The following is an 18,958-nucleotide window of genomic DNA, read 5'->3' as shown; positions in this document are numbered from 1 at the left end:
TAACTGCGTTTTGATTGATTGTCTGAAGTCTGATGAATGCTTTTATGCTAATATGAAAAAAATAACACACTTGTCACTGCATTTTCAACCTTCACCCTTAAAATATTTGCCTTATTCTCTGTAAACAAATTGAATGCTTTAATTAGAGCTACTATTACATTAAAAATAAAAAATAAATGCTGATTTGCTCTAGGATCCTTTTTGAAGTTCTCTTTAACATTGTGTTTGTTCTTTATCTGAATAGGTGAACCACTAAATACCTTCAGTGTTTAGGGAGTCTGGGCCAGCATTAATTTTTTCAGCCCTAACCATATACTGTATGCAAACACACAGTGTACCATTACTTGCAACAAATAAACAAAGTCATTCATGTAACTTAATTGTATTTATTTATGTTTTAAAGGCAAGAAGCATCAGGACTACATAAAACAGTGTGGGGAAAGCAGGGCCAAGAACTGGTGATTTCTTAATGCCATCAACATCAACTGTAACTTCCATGTAACTTCCATATCAACTACAAGATCAACTGTTACATCTCAACTTGCAACCAAACCATCAACCTCATCAGCAAGCACCATGCGGTCTTTTGTCAGTTCAAATCCAGCTTTGGCTGTAGAAATTTGCTGGACAGCCAAAGTAATCACTAGTCACTAGTCATACAAGGCATGTGAAGGGATAAGCAGCATTTTTCAATGTATGTGTAATAACAGTGCAATAACTAAGCAACTCACTTGTGGGGAAAGAAAAACGGCACACCTTGCAACATTGGAGGCTGTACTCCATGTTGCAAGAAAACATTGAAAAGCAAACAAGTAAGAACATGCTTAACATGGGGAGCTGTGGCTTGCATGTACTGCACAATTCATTCCAAAGTGGATGTGCAGCAACAGATTGGGAAATTGGCCATGCCCTTTCAAGTCTGCGATGGCTGTTTAAAGATTCGCCAGCTCACCGTGAAGACTTCATAACTGTGACAGGTTACACAACTTTTCTCCTAGATTTCTGCAGACACAGATGGCTTGAAAAGGTTGCTGAGAGAACCCTTCACATCATACCTTATGTTGAACAGTATGTGAGTGCAGCAAAATCTGGACACGTTACAGAGCTAAACAACAAATCATTTAGGCATGTCCAGACAGTTAGTAAATATGTTAGTTTTTTCACAGTCAAGCTGAACTTTTTCTTGGTGATTGCCAGATAAATCAAACCATTCTTAAAACTTTTCCAGACTGACAAACCAATGCTACCATTTCTCTCCAGTGACATGACATATTTGATCAAGGGACTGATGGAAAGGTTTATCATACCTGAAATAATGAGAGGTGCCACATAAGCATTTAAACTTCTAAAAATTGACATCCAACAAACCACATCGATGTATCCAAACTGAAGGTTGGCTTTGTTACAGAAAGAATTACGATGGAACTCAAAAGTAGCAAACATCTGACAACTTTTGGAATTCAGGTGGAACTGCTGAAGATGATACCTTCTGGTGAGAAATGTGAACTTTCTTGATCCTAGGGTCCTCATCTCTAATAAAGCATGCAACAGAAAACTGACCTGTGTTCTGCGGCTACTGGCTGAAGCAGGGCGCATCACAGAAAGCAGGTGTGATGAACTTCTGAATGAATTTAGCCATTTTTATGATGTTTCACTTTCTGGAGATTCCTTTTCCTTTAGTAGCTCCAGACCCGAGGTTGATAGATTGGATACATTCTTTTATGACTGGCTAACAAAGTTGAGTTCAGACATCTTTATGAGACTGAAGATTGTGCTTATCCTGTCACATGGACAAGTAACAGTTGAGCGTGGGTTTTCAGTGAACAAAGAAGTGATGGTGGAAAACCTTTCTGAGCAATCCCTGATAGCACAGCGTATCATTAATGACCATGTTCATAGTGTGGCTAACATCAGCTACTCCAAAGAGCTGCTCCTTTCAGCAGCAGGTGCTAGGCAGAAACACCAGAGGTCTCTGGAGGACCAACGCAGAGAAAAGGAGGCTCGGAAGAAAACTCATCAGAAAAGGTCCTTGATGGAGGAGGTTTCAAAGATCAGTGCAAAAAAGAAACGAATGAAGGAAGATGTCCAAGTCCTCATGAAATCAGCTGACAGATGTGCAGAAAAAGCTGAAACAACTGGCAAACTGAGTCTAATTTCCAAATCAGTTTGAGAAGAACTGCCAAGGAAAAGCAAGAACAACTAAAATATGTGGAGATGGAGCTAGAAGACAAACTGAGAGAACTAAAGGAATCATGTTAGTGTAATTGATGGAATAACTTGCTTGTAGACAGTATAATATCTAATTTTAAAAGTGATTTTTTTATTTTGTTTTTCAAGTTTTGTTCAAGATCAGCTATGCTGGACAGGATTTATTTTATTTATTTATTTTACTTTTTCCTCTATGGTCTGTAACTTGATTTACTAGACTAAATTCTTGGACTATTGCTACAGCAGCCCAAACTGAATAAGAAAGTTTATTGGTCCAGAGCTAATCTATACATAAAAAGTGAGCTTAATTTAGATTTCTGCTGATAATAAGCCTTATTTCTACAGTTGGTTATTGGCATCATCAACACTGAAAACTGTTAAACTCCTTAAAATAGGGTCTTGAAAATTGATACAGTGGTCCTTGATGGCCCTTGAAAAGACCTTCAAGTTTCCATTAGAAAAACTGTATGACCCCTGATTTACATATTGAGATGAAGATATAAAGTGTGGGAGCAGAGAAGTGGGAGTAAATCTAACCAACCGCATTTAAAATGTTCTTGGAGTTCATCCTAGCAGTGTTCAGGAACATTTTCATCAGTAACGCTGACTGTCAGATAGCAAGTCTAGAAGTGGAGATGTCTTCTTCTGCCAGCGGGAGTGAATTTGACAAGTCTGTGACAGTTGTAAATTTAACGTTACAGTGGAACGTTTCATAACCGCCCTGATCAATTAACCGCCTCACTAAATAAATAAATAAATAAATATTAAAAGTAGGCTACGAGAGTAATGGCATTGGTAGTAAATGCATCTTCCGTAATGGAAACAGAAAGAAAGCGTTATAGCAATCGGCCTTTTGGTGCGTTCCCCTTTAAGAGAGGCGGGCTGTGTGCATGTGTCAGTCAGCTGCGTGTAGCAGTGAGCTTTTTTTTTGTGTTCAATGTGTTTATATGATAGAGCGCACGCTTGCAGATATTGGCAGCGTGTTGTTGTAGCTTTTAAATTAAACAAATTAAACAAAGCAAGCTTCATAAACACAATGCTTACCGGCCGTTTGTTTAAAACAGCCGAAGCAATATTCAAACCGAGCTGCTTACCGGCTGTTGGCAATATCAAGAAAGAGCGCAAAGTACTGTGACAGAGATATTAAGAAAGCAGAACCAGGGAGGCAGGGACTTCTAGAGTTAAGAAAAAAGCCATCAGTTGCAGGTTACTGTACATTTACCGTTTTGTTTTGTGTTTTTTTTTTTCAAAGCTTTGCGTGGAGATGGCTTATAGCAACACTGTGTATCTGTAGCCTAATTAATCTCGTTTACGTTTGCTTACTTTTTAAAGCAAAACATTTCCCCATGTTTAAAGCAGTTTGCGTGTTTTTGTTCACCAACCTATTTATGGATGTGTAAATCCTTTTTTCTATGGATGTTTGCAAATTCGACTTTTTCACATATCCCCCTATACCCCAGTCCACAGGGGGTCGGATATGCGATGTTGTACTGTATATTAAAAATAAATTAGCAATATACAAAAACCTGAATCTCGACACGTGCAAATAATGCATGAATAGCTTATTGTGTTTGATGTTTCAGTAGACGTCTACGATCTTTTATCTATTTGATCTATCCCATATTCCTCTGCTTTCCACTCTGACTATCAGGGCCTGCATGTAACAGAAACTGTGATCGTTCTGGACAATAAAAAAAACGCATGCAAGTGGATCATTACAAAACCTTAGGAAAAGGTCCTGTAGCAATGGTATGCTGTGTGTTTTCGATGTCAGCAGGGTGTACTGTAAGCAATGGTATGCTGTGTGTTTTCGATGTCAGCAGGGTGTACTGTAAGCAATGGTATGCTGTGTGTTTTCGATGTCAGCAGGAGTATATTGTGAAACGTGATATCTGAAGCCTTAAAGATAGCGATCGTGTTTATCATACATTTGAAATGTTTGTTTTGCTGCTGGTTCAAGCCAGCTTTGTGTTTCTGAAACCCCAGACCTCGCTGCTGAGGCGTTGTCTTGTTACTTCAACCTAATCCTGTTTCTGTACAGTACAAAGAAGCCTTCGGGGGTAATATACGTCGTCTTCTGTATAGAGAACTAGTTCGTTCTCAATATTCATTAGTACAAGTGCTTGATGGAGTGCTAACCAGCGCTTACCTTAGCAGCTTCATTGACATTTATTATTGGGCTGAGAAGAACCAAAATTAGATCTATAGGGGTACCACTGATAAAGGGGATGTAAGAACTTTGAAACCTTGGTTAGCACTGAGTATTCAAGTCTAAGTCTATTTTTCCTTTAATAAAGCCTGGTTTCCACAGGCACCAATGCGCCGTTGTATCCAATAATTAAAGTTCCCCCTTTTTAAAGATTACTGCAAAGTGCCAAGTTCATTTTAAGAACATTAAGAACATTCTAGTCTAAATGTTCTTAAGAGAAAGAATCTGACAATGCATTTTAATGGAATATCACAAATCTCTTTCCTCTCAATTTTCAGATCCCTCTCATTGTGATGCTCTCACCTAGGCTTCTCCAGTACTATGCCATGGTAAACGAACAGCAAAGTCAAGTGTGGTATAGTGAACACATACTGTAGTGGAAGCACGGTAAAACACATGCAATCAAGGACAATCTCATGGTAAAAACTAAAAATAAACAAGTAAATGCATAGTAAAAGTATGAAAGTCAAACTTGCAAAATGATTGTGCAGATTGCCATGGTAAACCTTTTTAAGAGATACTCCAGATACCTGCCAAACATACCTGCCATTGCAAGCCTGCTAACCTTCACTGCAGTACCATGCTGCCAGCAAGCCCATCATTCAGTTGGTTTGGTCGCTGGTTTTCATGATACCGCATGCACCACAGCGTGGCTGGTTTCCTTTGCAATGTGGTCACTTTTGAAAGTGCTCATGGTATCCACTGTAACTTTGATTTAATACTGTGAATATTTGTAAGAAGCATTTTAGAAGCAAATACTGCCAGGGGGCATATTTTCAAAGTGTTTACTTCAGTCTTTAACTCCTGTTATTTTAAAACACTGTTAATTTTACATAACTAGAACCAAACAACTACGTGATCTAAGCCGAGTTCTCTTCAGCACTCCTAAGGTGCTTGTTTCTCATTTTGTTAGCTGAATGTGAATTTCCCGCCATTCAAAAAATAGGAATTAATTGACTTTCAAAAGAACACCTTGGTTAAAGAATGGAGGAAACGCCCATGTTTGTTTATGCATTAGACCTTGTTTTTTTTGTTAGACTGTCCCAGTTTAATCTCATTTACTACATCAAACAAAAGAGACATAGGAGTACCTTGTGCCTCGCAACAAAACATCGCCCCTGACATCCGTCCTGTGCATGACCGCCTGCTTCGAACAAAAAATAGGTTGAAATGCTGCCTCGCCCCAGCTTTCATCAACTAGACAATCCAACATTCATAGTGTAAGAGAGTGTTGACAGAATGAAGTGAACCAAACCTGTAGTGTATTCTTTAGGGTGCAGGATGAATGTTACATGTCTGTGAAAAAACAGTTTTGTTTGTAACTGATGCCTTCAGATAAAGGGTATATTTATCAAGAAAAGCTTTGCGTGCATATACATCTGTGAGATTTTTTAATAAGGGAAACTGGCCACTTTGATTATGGTTGACCTGGCACACAAAATCAGTTGGGTGCTGCTCTTTGTTAATAGTGTAATACATACAGTGCCTTGCATAAGTATTCACCCCCCTTGGACTTTTCCACATTTTGTAGTGTTACAACCTGGAATTAAAATGGATTTAATTGGGATTTTTACCATTTGATTTACACAACATACTTAACACTTTGAAGGTGCAAAATATTTTTTATTGTGACACAAAAGTTAATTAAACAAAAAAAAAAGACATTTGTTGGTTGCATAAGTATTCACCCCCCTGAGTCAATACTTGGTAGAAGCACCTTTGGCAGCAATTACAGCTGTGAGTCTTTCTGGGTAAGTCTCTACCAGCTTTGCACATCTGGATCCTGCAATTTTTGCCCATTCTTCTTGGCAAAATTGCTCAAGTTCTGTCAAGTTGGATGGGGACCATTGGTGAACAGCAATTTTCAAGTCTTGCCACAGATTCTCAATCTGATTGAGGTCTGGGCTTTGACTGGGCCATTCTAAGACATTCAGGTTCTTGTTTTTAAACCACTCCAGTGTAGCTTTGGCTGTGTGTTTAGGGTCATTGTCCTGCTGGAAGGTGAACCTCCGCCCCAGTCCCAGGTCTCTTGCAGACTGAAACAGGTGTATGTATTTGGCTCCATCCATCTTGCCCTCAATCCTGACCAGTTTCCCAGTCCCTGCCGATGAAAAGTATCTCCATAACATGATGCTGCCACCACCATGCTTCACCGTGGGGATGGTGTTCTCAGGGTGATGAGCAGTGTTGGCTTTGCGCCACACATAGCATTTTGCGCTAAGGCCAAAAAGTTCAATTTTGGTCTCATCAGACCAGAGAACCTTTTTCCACATGTTTGCTGTGTCTCCCACGTGCCTTTTGGCAAAATCCAAACGGGATTTGATATGGGTTTTTTTCAGCAATGGCTTTTTTCTCGCCACTCTTCCATAAAGGCCAGCTTTGTGGAACGTCCGGGTTATAGTTTTCCCATGGACGGTTTCTCCCATCTCAGCTGTGGATCTCTCCAGCTCCTTCAGAGTTACCATTGGCCTCTTGGTTGCTTCTCTGACTAATGCCCTCCTTACCTGGTCACTGAGTTTTGGTGGACGGCCTTCTCTAGGCAGAGTCGCGGTTGTGCCATATTCTTTCAATTTTTTAATAATGGATTTAACGGTGCTCCGGGGGATGTTCAAAGTTTGGGATATTTTTTTATAACCCAACCCTGATTGGTGCTTCTCCAGAACTTTATCCCGGACTTGTTTTGATAGCTCCTTGGTCTTCATGATGCTGTTTGTTTAGATATGCTCTCTAACAAACTCTGGGGCCTTCCAGAAACAGGTGCATTTAATCTGAGATCATGTGACACTTTAATTGCACACAGGTGGACTCCATTCAACTAATTATGTGACTTCTGAAGGCAATTGGTTGCACGAGAGCTTATTTAGGGGTGTCACAGCAAAGGGGGTGAATACTTATGCAATCAAGACTTTTCAGTTTTTTATTTGTAAATAATTTTGAAAAATATGTGATTTATTTCCCCACTTCGACATTATGGACTATTTTGTGTAGATCAGTGACAAAAAATCCTAATTTTAAATCCATTTTAATTCCAGGTTGTAACACTGCAGAATGTGGAAAAGTCCAAGGGAGGTGAATACTTATGCAAGGCACTGTAGACCAGTCTGTGCTGTATTTCCATCTCGTGGCATAGAAAAGGAAAGAGTGACACTGTGGACTTCTAGCATTTCCTTGATGTTATTGATCAATCCCAGCATAATTTGTGACATTATCTGTGCTCCACATACGCTGCTATAAAAACATTTGAGTGTAACCAAGATGCATTTTGGGATGACAGAAAGATAATTTTTCTAATAAACCTTGTTGTGTATCCAACTCATGCTCCCTCCTGCTAGCATACTGGTGCTCTGATTGCAATTAGTGGCGTATTGTGGGAACAAAAAAAAGCCGTGCAGCAGGATTTGGATACAGTCCTTATAAAATACATGATCTTCCTTCTGGTGAACACTCCGAGTAAATGTTGATGGATTTATGACCCATGTGTGATCTTAAAAAATGTACGGACAACACAGGATACAGCAGTAATAACGTAATGTGTTTCTTCTGTTCTGTAACACTGTATTATACACTGTTACTACACAACCTCATATGTAATTACAATGTAATAAATAGTTGCTGACTGTTGCAGTTTTCTTGTATGTAACGACACAGCACTGTTTAGAATTGCGTTGCACTGTATATAATTTCTCTAACACAGTATTATACTGTAGGCGTTAGACTCATTACTGTTGCAGCACAAAACCTCTAGCAAGTCCTCATCCAAAAATATAACGCTCTAGAAAAGACACCAGGTGTGTGAGAAACCTGTTCTATTGCAATTCTGTTAAGCTTTCCTTTTTTATATAGTTTCATCTGTCAAGCAGCATGTTTGAATTGCACTGAAGCATAGCAAATATTTTTCCAGGATGGTTCTTACATGTTTAATTACTGGAAGGCATGTCAAAGACCTTTCACGTTGATAGCTTTGCAGTGTGTGTGTTTTTTTTTTTAAAGGATCTGATACATTTTTTATGTAAAATATATATTTTGCAGTTTTACAACAGTATGGTAGGTGGATAACAAATGCATAGCAAACAAGAGTAACAAGTAATGTAGGATCAGTATGCTTTAATGAGATATCAGTGTAGAAATACAATTCCTTATTGTGTAAAACTTTCCATACATTAATAATATTGTCAATACGAGTTTAGCAGTATATCTGTGAAATATTTATGTCACCAGCTAGTTTTAAGACATTGGCAAGAATTCAAAACTGGCAAACAAATAAACAAAAAAAAAACATTTAGTAAAATGTTGTCTTTAATGTTGAAAGTATACAATAAAAAGAACAATATATATATATATATATATATATATATATATATATATATATATATATATATATATATATATATATATATATATATGCATATATAATTGTTTTAACCCTTCAAGTGCTACATTAGCTACACCCAATGGCTGCAAAGACACCTTCTTTAAGCAGTAACCCAACCAGTGGAACCCAATTTATTTCACTTACCTGAAAACAATTTTATAAAACTGAGCAACAGCCCAGGTTCTCTTTCAATTGAAATGAACAGCAGTTCGATTAAAAGGCGGGGATTAATGACACTGACTCTTCCTAGTCCCCCACAATTGGCTGAAGGTAAGCGTGGCTCATTATAAATGCTGCTTAAAGGGCAGAGTTTAGCTCATATTTTTCATTGGCTGCTTTCTCTCTCTGAAAAGTGTAGCCAGGAAGAGTGGGTGCCATTACTTTTTATTATACTTAAAAAGCAAAGCTAGCTGGTTTCAGAGGTTCGTTTACAAAACATTTCCAGTTTCTGGAATACTGTAAATAACAATAATAATTATGAATCCCCAAATATGTTTAGATTTTCATTTAAAAGTCAGAAATGTCAGGATTCTTTAAAATACAGAATTCTGAATTGTCTGTAAATGCTGCTCTTATATGTAATTCTCTGTGCCTTGTATGTTATATCCATTACCAGCCTGTGTAAACCAAATCACATTTCAGTAATGCAGTAACAGAAACAGAGCGTGCAATGTGACAAAGCAGTATCACTGCACGTCGATTTGTTTGATCTTTCTCTGAGCCTTCCCTTACAGCCCGTTACCCTGGCAGTTTACCTACAGTACTTAATACAGCTGTCATGCTTTCCCAGAGAATGTGTTCCGACACTCAGGAACGAATAATACCTGGGCTTCCCAACTTCCCGCCAACCTTATTACATATACAAATACAAGAAAGGTCCATATACCAAGTTACTGTGTGTTACAATTGCACATTCGATTTTTGCAATTGTTGTTACAGAACGGTATGTATTTACCAGTTAGAAATATCTATCCCTGTTTAATCCTATAACATATAACAGTAACATTGACTGTCCAGCAATCAAAAGGTTGTACTGTATATGGTACTAAAGCCCTTTTATTATTCTTTCAATGCTATCTTAACTTGAGGCTGAGGTTGGGCACAACCTGCAAAGCTATCCAAGCTCCAGCAAGAGTGTTAACCGCTGTACAGAAGGCTCACATTTGCACATGCGGCTTTTGCATCGCATCGCATTTTTCCACCAGCGTGGTGTCTGCATTGTCTATAGCACAAGTGCATGGTGTGGCTCGACCTTTTTAACAACCTGCTCTGCTCAGTGTAGAAATGCATTTGCAAGGCTTGGTTTCAACCTTCTGATTGCAAGAGGACGATGTATAAAAAGAAGCAAGTGCAAGAGAGACAAAGACACACACACCTGCCCCAGATCTGTCACAGAATGCAGTGCAGCTCTAAAAGACTATCGACTCTGTGATCAAACAAGCATTTCCTAAAGCTCTTCAGGTACTGAGGATTATCACTTGAAGGGTTAACTTTAAAGACAACATTGGCAAAAGCAGATTACAGTATGTTAATAAAGCAGGACCCCATGAGTGCTCTTAATATTTAAATTCTTAATGTAAGTTGTAGGCTTTTTCTGTCGATGCATTCACGTTTCTCCAAAATGCCACTATCACAACAGTAATCCGCACTAGAAAGTAAAAATACCTTATTTATTTTTATATTGGTTATTAATGCAAACAAGTCCCTACTCTGCTTCTACTGGGTAGATATCAAAGTACCAAGGCAAGTTAATATTAAACACTACAATATACATCTTTTAAAGCCACATCGTCTTTTTTTGTTTTATATATTATAAAATAGCTACCAAATAGTAAAGACATCGTTTGAGAAAAGCAACAGTGTGCAAGTTTCGTATTGTCCATGTGTGGGTTTGCCGTCTCTGTATCTGAGTGGTAATAGTTAAATGGAAACAGAGAGCCTATAGTGGAAGAAAAAGTGTGTTACGTTCTGGAACTATAAAACTAATGAAGGACCGAAAAAAAAAAGGTAGAAAAGGTCTGTTTTGTTTGTGTGTGCTGCATATGTTATTTCTCGTGAATTGAGCAGAACTGTAGACTTACAGTTAGACAGTTGATGAGAAAGTTAAGGAGAAATGAGAAGGAAGTCAGATGATTCTCTGAGAAGAAGAAAAATAGTTTTATTAAAATAGAGAAAATGTTGTAGTAGATCAAACAAATATAGAATGCTTTTTTAAAAATCTTTTAACACCAAAAAGAGGCCACTAGGTGGTAAACGTGGACACATTGAACACGCAAGTAAAATGTCTTTATATCAATATTAGAAAGAAATAATAAAAAAAGAGATGTTATATATATATTATATAACATAATAAAAATAACAAACCAAGCTGCTCGTAAGCTATAGGCTAGCGGTTATTGCGGGAGGTTTAGCTGGCTTGGTCGAGTGCACGCAGCAAGTCACCTCCTTGCAGCAGGTTCAGGTTGCCGAGGACTGGAACATTAACCTCACAGTCATATCTGGTCAGTTCTGGCAGGGAGTAGGTCTCAAACGATGGGCCCAGCAGGCAACTTGCCATTCCTGGACAACGAAAACAGAATAAAAAAGAAATACGTTTATAAAAAAGAAAGAAAAGATTTTCCATCTATCAACTTGCAACATTTATACTGGCTCAAAATATTCTGCCATTCTAACTGACCATCTACAGCTGGACTCTGCCATTATTAGTTCTGCCACTGGTATAGAGTAATCACAGGTTTACTACACTTTGCTATGGTTTTACTATGGTGAAACTTTGAGGTTGCACTTCCTTAAAATTACCGTGAGAACTAAACTTTTCGCCCAGATCTTTCAAAGGGGCTGCACTACCCTGACACTTTGGTCACTGGTTTAGGTTTAGTAAATCTGGTTCCACTTTGCTCTACTAAACTACTGAAAAGAAAACTTAAACAGAAACAGATTTGGTAATGCGGATCGCTGTTTGTTCCATTTTGAAACAGTCCTCACCCTCCATTTTTGGAGCAGGCAGCATGCTGAACTCCCGATAGTTGGGGCCGTAGAACTGTCGTGGAAATGTCGCTCTTTGATTTTCACCATTGTTTCCAGAGCACTGTGGCTTCTCCTGCTGAAGCTGATTGATAGCCTGATCCAGACACCCATGTCCAGTGTTGAACTTGTCTAAAGAAAAATAAAAATAATATGAATTCTATTATGCAATTTAGATTTAGAATTTGACAAGCTTTTAGTAAACTGTCACTGAAGTAAAATTAGTACTACTGTATAAACATGCAAATAGACGCAGCTGCTTGTATACTCTAGTCGCTCCGGGCTGGGTTCATCACTGATCATTGCGCACTATACCTGTGAATAAAGACCTCTGCCTCAAGGCTGCCAGAGAGATTGCAGATACAGCATCATGCTAAAGCATCAGTATTCTACAGCTATGGCCAAAAGTTTTGCATCACCCTATAGAATTAACTAATTTTGCTTCATAAAGTCGAATGAAACCTGCTGAATAATGTTAAGTTAACATATTGAATTACATACTGTTTTGTAGTTTTCCATATACTGTACTTAACGAAAAACTGACAAATTGAAAAATGTGACATTTCAAAATCTAACATGCAATACTGTACTACTATTATGGCTTTTGCGATATCATTTTGTAGTTTCTATGATTTACACGATGTTAAATAAATGATATAAATTATGTTCACATATATATATATATATATATATATATATATATATATATATATATATATATAAAAATAAATGATGTCTCAATCCTAAAATTATAGGTGAGCAAAACTTTTGGCCATAGCTGTACATTAAAAGAATGAAGCGATGTTGCGCTAAGCCTTCAGGGTACATATTATTGTTAGGGATATCTACACAATGTGGAAGCTGTATCTTGTTCTCATTACAGCCAATGTACCACTAGAAAAGCACTTTCTTTGGATGGGAGCGGGGGTGTTGTTTTTTGTCTGCCATGTTAGCCTGCATATTTAAGTCTTTATTAATTTACCTTGAAGAGCACTCATACTAAATGACTTCTTCTTCTTCTCCATGAAGGAGCAGCTGTCAGCTGTCAGGGCTTTCATTCTTTTCCACATCATCTCCGGGGACTTGCTTTGGGATGGGTCCTCCTGCCGTGAACACAAGGGAGAAAACACCGGTCACTCAAGCACTCCCAGGTCCTGACATGATCCTCGTCAAGCCCTTCACTTTAATAAGCTGCATGTTGGAATTATAGGTGCTGTACAGCATTGTGCAGATATGCCACTGGAACTGATTCTGACATTTGGTGCTACTTGAGTTTGTACTTAGTAAATGCTCAGTTAGTAAATATTCTATGTTTTATGCTGAAACACCTGCCCAATTTTGCGGGTTTACTATTACAAAAACAGTAACTTGAAAAAGATTGACCAATAAAAATTAGGTTAATTCTCTTCATATCTTTTTATTGCATTAGTAGCAGTAGACCTGGCTATGGACATGTACAGTCCTCATGCTTTGAAATATTGTGGAATCAGAAAGCTTTACTTTGCATAGGCATTATAAAACGCAACATAGCAGACTGGATGACTGTGTGAATTCTAACCCACCATGAGAAGCTGCTGAAACAGTGGTTGGTCTCTGTACTCTGCCTGTCTCTTGCGCTTGTAATGGCTGGTGAAAGCAGTCCTGGGTGGGGTCACGTCTTTGCCTTGTTGGAAAAAGGTATCCCGGGACCTAAAGAAATGCATCTCGGAATCAGCTTCGGATCTTGAACTGTCATGATCTAAAAGGTAGAGTAGGGAGCTCCGAAGACATAGGGATACCACTTCCACTGCATTTACAGTGCAGCCCCTTCAGTCACATAACTGTACCATGTTAAGTTATCTGTATGTATTTTAATGCATGTTATTGGCAGGGACACTTCTTGAACTCCATAGAGTTAACACAAACTGTTTTAAAATGTTACAAAAAATAAAAATCATGACCGAAGGGGATATGTTACATATACTAACAAAACTTCTTATTACGCTTTGATGAATTTACTAAAACAAGTTTTACAGACTGTGATTAAAGAAGCCAACAAGCAATCTAGAACAGTTTCATAAACATCAAACTAAAAGTGTAAAGCTTTGTGAATGGGGTTCCTTGTCCCTTACAGGCTCATAGCATTTGCATGAATCACCCCAATGTTACTGGAGCCCAAGCCAAGCCCCGCGGTTGGTACCGTACCTTTGCTTATAAAGAGACATCGAATGGGACTGGCACCCTGGAAGCTGGTCCGTCATGCTCCACTTGTTGGGGTGGTAATTAAACGGAGGGTCTGGTGGCCACTGAACATTCTGTCTGCCCCCCATGGAAGACAGTGGAGTGTTGGTGAGGGTGTGGTAGGAGGGCACCAAGGCGGTGCCCGTGTAGGGCAGGGGTGTACGGGGGCCTGGTGCAGCAGGGCTGGGGTTCCTCTTCTCTGCAGATGGCTGCATGGGAGCACAGAATTTCTCGGACAGCACGTGGCTGGGCAGGGGTGAGGCTAGTGGCTGGAACAGGCTGGCGATGGTGCTGAAGCTGTGGTGGGAGCTGCTGTTGGCACTGTTTTCAGACAGGGGTGGCTCCTCCTGGCATATGGGGTTCAGCTGGAAGTCTTCTCCATCCATGGGAATGTACGGAGCCAGGGTCTCCAGGTCCAGGTCGTTGAGCTCCAACTGGGGAAGACAGGTTCAGAGTCAGACATGTGCTGTTAGTCAAAGATGTGTCCTAACAGACCTGCCGGCCGAGCTGTTCTCAATAGTTTATCACACAGGTAACATTACCATGTAGCTAACATTCTTGCATTTTGTCATACAGGTAATGCACTAGGCTAATTTTATTTTGTGTTTTGATAAACTGAACAAAATTGATTAAAGCTGGATTAAATAACATAACCAAAGTGTAGTTAATGTACCTGCATTCGGCCAGACAAAAAATATTAACCATAGCACTAAGGACTAAACCTCCATTCTGTCCACAGGGTCAGTTTGTGACCGTCACCCTCTCAGCACACACAGAACTGTACTTGAAGAATGCTCCAACACTTTTACTCCCTGCCGATTGCATGTTCAAGTTTTTTTTTTAACTATTTTCTGAATTTTGTTTAAATGCAGTGAAGAACAGCAGCAAGTATTGTAATAGAAATAGATGCAATTATTTAATATGAAAATAAAGAATAACGTGTGAAGGATTCTTTGTATTTCGACTCCTGATACGTCATTTAGCTCTATTACTAAGCCAGAGGAATTCTGAGCTCTTTGTGAATGACATCACATTGTCCATGTGTTGTTTAAAAGGCCCTCATTACATCTAATCATCTTGATGAGGAGTCCCAGAGTCAATGCCATTGTGTTTTATAGCACTTTAATGAACTGACCTCAGTAGTGCATTGGGCCTTCGCTGCAGTCTCCATTGCAAAGAGCTTCTCAGTCAGCTCAACCTTGAGATCATTGTCCATTGAGCTGTAATAGTCTCTGGGACTGCTTGGCTACAGAAAGACAAGAAGACAATGTGCTTGTGATCCAGCTGAATGATCCCATTCACATGTACACAGCCCCTCCACCGCCCTCCTCCATACTGCATTATAGTGAGTAGCTGTAGTTGACCCAATGAGATGGCACCCAGGCATGCTGTAGTGAATTTACGTACTGTAGAGCAGCTGCTGGTGCTGCTGGTGCTCAGGGGGGTCCTGGCCGGGGAGCCCTGCGGCACAGAGAAGGCGGCCAGGCTCTTCCCTTCGGGCTGGCTGCATGGATTCCTCTCCTCCACTGCCCAGGGCTTGTTTGGGGGAGGCATGACGGCCTTGTAAAGGGGAGCTTCCTCAAATGGCGGCCCTCCTGCCATTCAACAGTGGACACAGGGGTTACACCGTGGCAGAGATTACAGCTCTGTTTGTTTTTCTTGCTCCTTGTTCGTTTTTTTCTTTGGTCACCTTTTGATGATTCTCAACTTCATATCGATTTGAAAGGGGTTTTACAGAAAACAGCACTACTCTTATCTGTACTGTGATATTTTGTAACAACTATGTCACCCTGGATAAGGGAGTCTGCTAAGAAATTAATAATAATAATAATAATAATAAGAAGAAGAAGAAGAAGAAGAAACAAAAAAGGCAAAAATAATAAATTACACCTTAAAGGGGATACATGCCCATTCCTTTACTGAGCTATAACCTGGGCTGTATTTTATTCATGGCACATCATGGTCAAAAAATAGATATTTCACAATTTAATCAGTATTTATAAAAAAGTAGATTGCTGCTTGATCATTTTCTCTACAGTTATCGTGAAATCTGTCATAACTGTGAAAAAATCCAGCCTAAGCAATGATGCTGGCTGTTCTGCAAATGTTGGAACTGCAATAAGTTGAGGTGTGATGTAACTTAAAAAAAGGATGGTGAGTAAGTAGATTCAAGAAAAGTCCTTTTCTTCACTCAGTTGTTAGGTTTATTGAAATATGCAGGGAGTCTGGTCCCAGGTACAGGACAAACAGAATACTCGTTCTTACAATTGTTGCATGACATTAAATACCCTTCTGTATAGATGGTCCACCTCCTCTTTCTCTAACACTTAACCAATAGAAAAGGTACAACACATTATCCTGTTAATTTAGTGTGAGTGTGTGTGTGTGTGTGTGTGTGTGTGTGTGAGTGTAGTCTAGTGTGACAACCTCTGAACTCAGTGCATTCTTCAGACCCCTGGTGCCAGAAAGGTCCATACATCTGGTTTTTGTCATCTTCCTTGTTCCTATCTCTCCGTTTTGCCTGAGACCCTTTGATTCCAGTGGCATTATCTCTTTGGATCTCTCTGAAGTCTTAGAACCTGGCCCCTTCTGGTCCCCCTGAAGACTAGCTTTATGACCCCCTCATAAACTAGCTGTATATTCTAAGCACGTCTTTCATGTCAGGGCTGGAGGTCAAAGGACTTGTTTGTACAGCCTTGTGCTGCTGGCCAGTCATTTGCTTTGACACAAAAGAATCCTTTTCAGTTGTCATAACTTCAGGGTAACTTCTCTACCATATTGCCTTCAATTTACTTCTAATGTGCAGTTGTTTAAGTATAGTTAAATATACGTTAACTTGGTGTTTTTCTCAGCTCTCTGCTACCATCCATTGCTCAATGAAGCTGCTATTATTTCTTGCTTGCTCGGAGTCAATGCAGTGCAAGTATCTATATACCCAGAGTATATAGCCAGCCTTCATCTATTACAGCAGTGCTTGCATTTTTGGAACTAACCGTTTTTTCTATCCAATGTTAAATCACTTTTCAGAAAAATAACATGAATACAGCCGTCATTCCTCATGCATAGCAAACTGCTATTCAATACTTGTTCCATGTTTTCCAACAAGGTGACTCTGCTATGACAGGAGCAGTGACTCTTACCGAAGTCCAGGGAGACTATGGTGTCTCCGGGCGTGGGTGCCAGCTGTGCCAGCTCCTCTGGCTCCTCCTTCAGCCTAGTGAAGAGCTGCTCGCTGGCGTCGGACGCTGGCACCCCGCTGTTGAAGAAGCTGTTCATGCTCAGGACGTGTGGCTTGAGCAGTGACTCAGTCTGGTCCAAGGAGAAGATCACAGAGTTCTCCTCGATGTCGCTGCAGGGCGACATGGGAGTGAAAGGACAGTGTTTATTTCACGTGGCTCTGCATGGGTTTCCAAGTAAATCTTTATCAAGTACCAAGTGTTATTCCTGCATGCGGTCCTGCTGTACCTACCTCAGCACGAAGTTGACGCACACGATGCACTGTGGCTGGGAGTTGCGGGTGTTGTAGATGACAGTGCCCTGGGTCTCCACCCAAACATACCCCCCGTGCTTTGCAAGCATCCGGTACTGACTGCTCACTACCTGACCCTTGGTGCACACTGAAAAAGAAGAAGAAGAAGAAAAAAATGGTTTGTTTAAAAAAAAAATAATAAAATGGGTGATCTGGATATTTGTATATCCATTCATATTTGTCCACATCCTCAATGAGCCAGCGCCATAGAATTGTCATAGCAAACAGATCTATACTTTATGCACGCTAGATTATTCTGAACACTGACTCTATAAAGTGCACAGTGAGTTGCTGTATGCAAGGGTGGTTCATCTCTTGTTTGCCCCAAGTTGCCACTCTTGTATGAGGGCCTGCGGGGAGCACTGCATTGGCTTGTGTGCGTATGCAGGGTAAGGAGGATAAAGGTCTAGCAACTCATACTGGGCAGATGCCTGATCAGTCCAGGTGGAGACCTGCTGGGCTGGGCCTCACCTTGGTAACATCTGTTGCTTTGGTTTGGCCACACAACAAACTGAAGCATATTAATGTTTTATTTTGCAGTGAATTTAGCACTCATGAAATAGTAAGACAGGGTACTGGCTTCATATAGAGAACTGAGGACTAAACAAATGCACCTCAGTACACCTGATCTGAATTGTATTGTATTTGGCCAATATGTTAAGTGATTTAGCAAGATCAGTCTCTTTTTCAACATAAAACATAAAAAAGACAATGTATCTATAAAAATAAATATATAAATAAAATAACAATAATACAGACCTTTTCAAAAGAAAAAACACACACACAACCAAGATGTATAGAAAAGCAAATAAAGTGTCAGTATTTCACAAATGGCAGCTACAGGTAGCTACTTGACAGAGTTGGGACAAAAGAAGGGGCCTGTGCTTTAACAAAACAAACAGAAAAAAAGAAATGCTGATTTTAAAAACTATTAAGAATGCAGACCTTCACAACAGAAAAAAAACACAACCAAGATGTATACAAAATCTAATAAAACAGGGTTTCACAATTGGCAGCTAGCTACTTGCCAGAACTGGGACGAAAGAAAGGAAACAAAACCCACTGAGAAGCTGTTTTATGAATAATTGACACTTTGGAGGAGCTATTCCAGAAAGGCTTCCTAGACGTTAATGTTGTTTGTGCTGGAAGAACACAATGACACCTCGCTAACACAGACAAGCTGCCAGGACGGCACACAGTGGGATCTGGTACTCGTTCTGTTACAGGTTACACATAATCACATTCAAGGCAACTTAATGCAACCCACGGCTTTGAGTAAGAGCTCAAATCTAATAAGCATTTACTGCACTGTATACATTAACACTAGAAGCTCCGCGGCAGTCATTTTGGTGGTTTTTGGTTTTAAAATGTAATTTTCTCCAGTCGTGTAACACAT

At 39.6% G+C, this 18,958-nt stretch overlaps 1 protein-coding gene across 3 annotated transcripts in view; it reads right to left on the bottom strand.

The window, feature by feature from the left end:
• Positions 1-8,506: 8,506 nt before the first annotated feature.
• LOC117410553 (endothelial PAS domain-containing protein 1-like) overlaps positions 8,507-18,958 on the bottom strand; it is a 68,511-nt gene continuing 58,059 nt past the window's right edge. For all 3 annotated transcript variants that reach the window (XM_034017171.3, XM_034017172.2, XM_059024823.1), the window contains 9 exons: positions 17,503-17,650; positions 17,174-17,382; positions 15,441-15,628; positions 15,169-15,279; positions 13,998-14,467; positions 13,376-13,502; positions 12,796-12,916; positions 11,775-11,945; positions 8,507-11,348 (listed from right to left, as the gene is read on the bottom strand). In XM_034017171.3, coding sequence (XP_033873062.1) covers positions 11,197-11,348; positions 11,775-11,945; positions 12,796-12,916; positions 13,376-13,502; positions 13,998-14,467; positions 15,169-15,279; positions 15,441-15,628; positions 17,174-17,382; positions 17,503-17,650 — 1,697 coding nt within the window. In that variant the 3' untranslated portion in view covers positions 8,507-11,196. The remainder of the gene's footprint in view (positions 11,349-11,774; positions 11,946-12,795; positions 12,917-13,375; positions 13,503-13,997; positions 14,468-15,168; positions 15,280-15,440; positions 15,629-17,173; positions 17,383-17,502; positions 17,651-18,958) is intronic.

This window comes from Acipenser ruthenus, chromosome 6, assembly GCF_902713425.1.
Source record: "Acipenser ruthenus chromosome 6, fAciRut3.2 maternal haplotype, whole genome shotgun sequence".
Taxonomy (NCBI): Eukaryota; Metazoa; Chordata; class Actinopteri; order Acipenseriformes; family Acipenseridae; genus Acipenser; species Acipenser ruthenus.
Note: the sequence above shows the minus strand (reverse complement) of the source record. Positions and strands in the feature narration are given on the sequence as shown.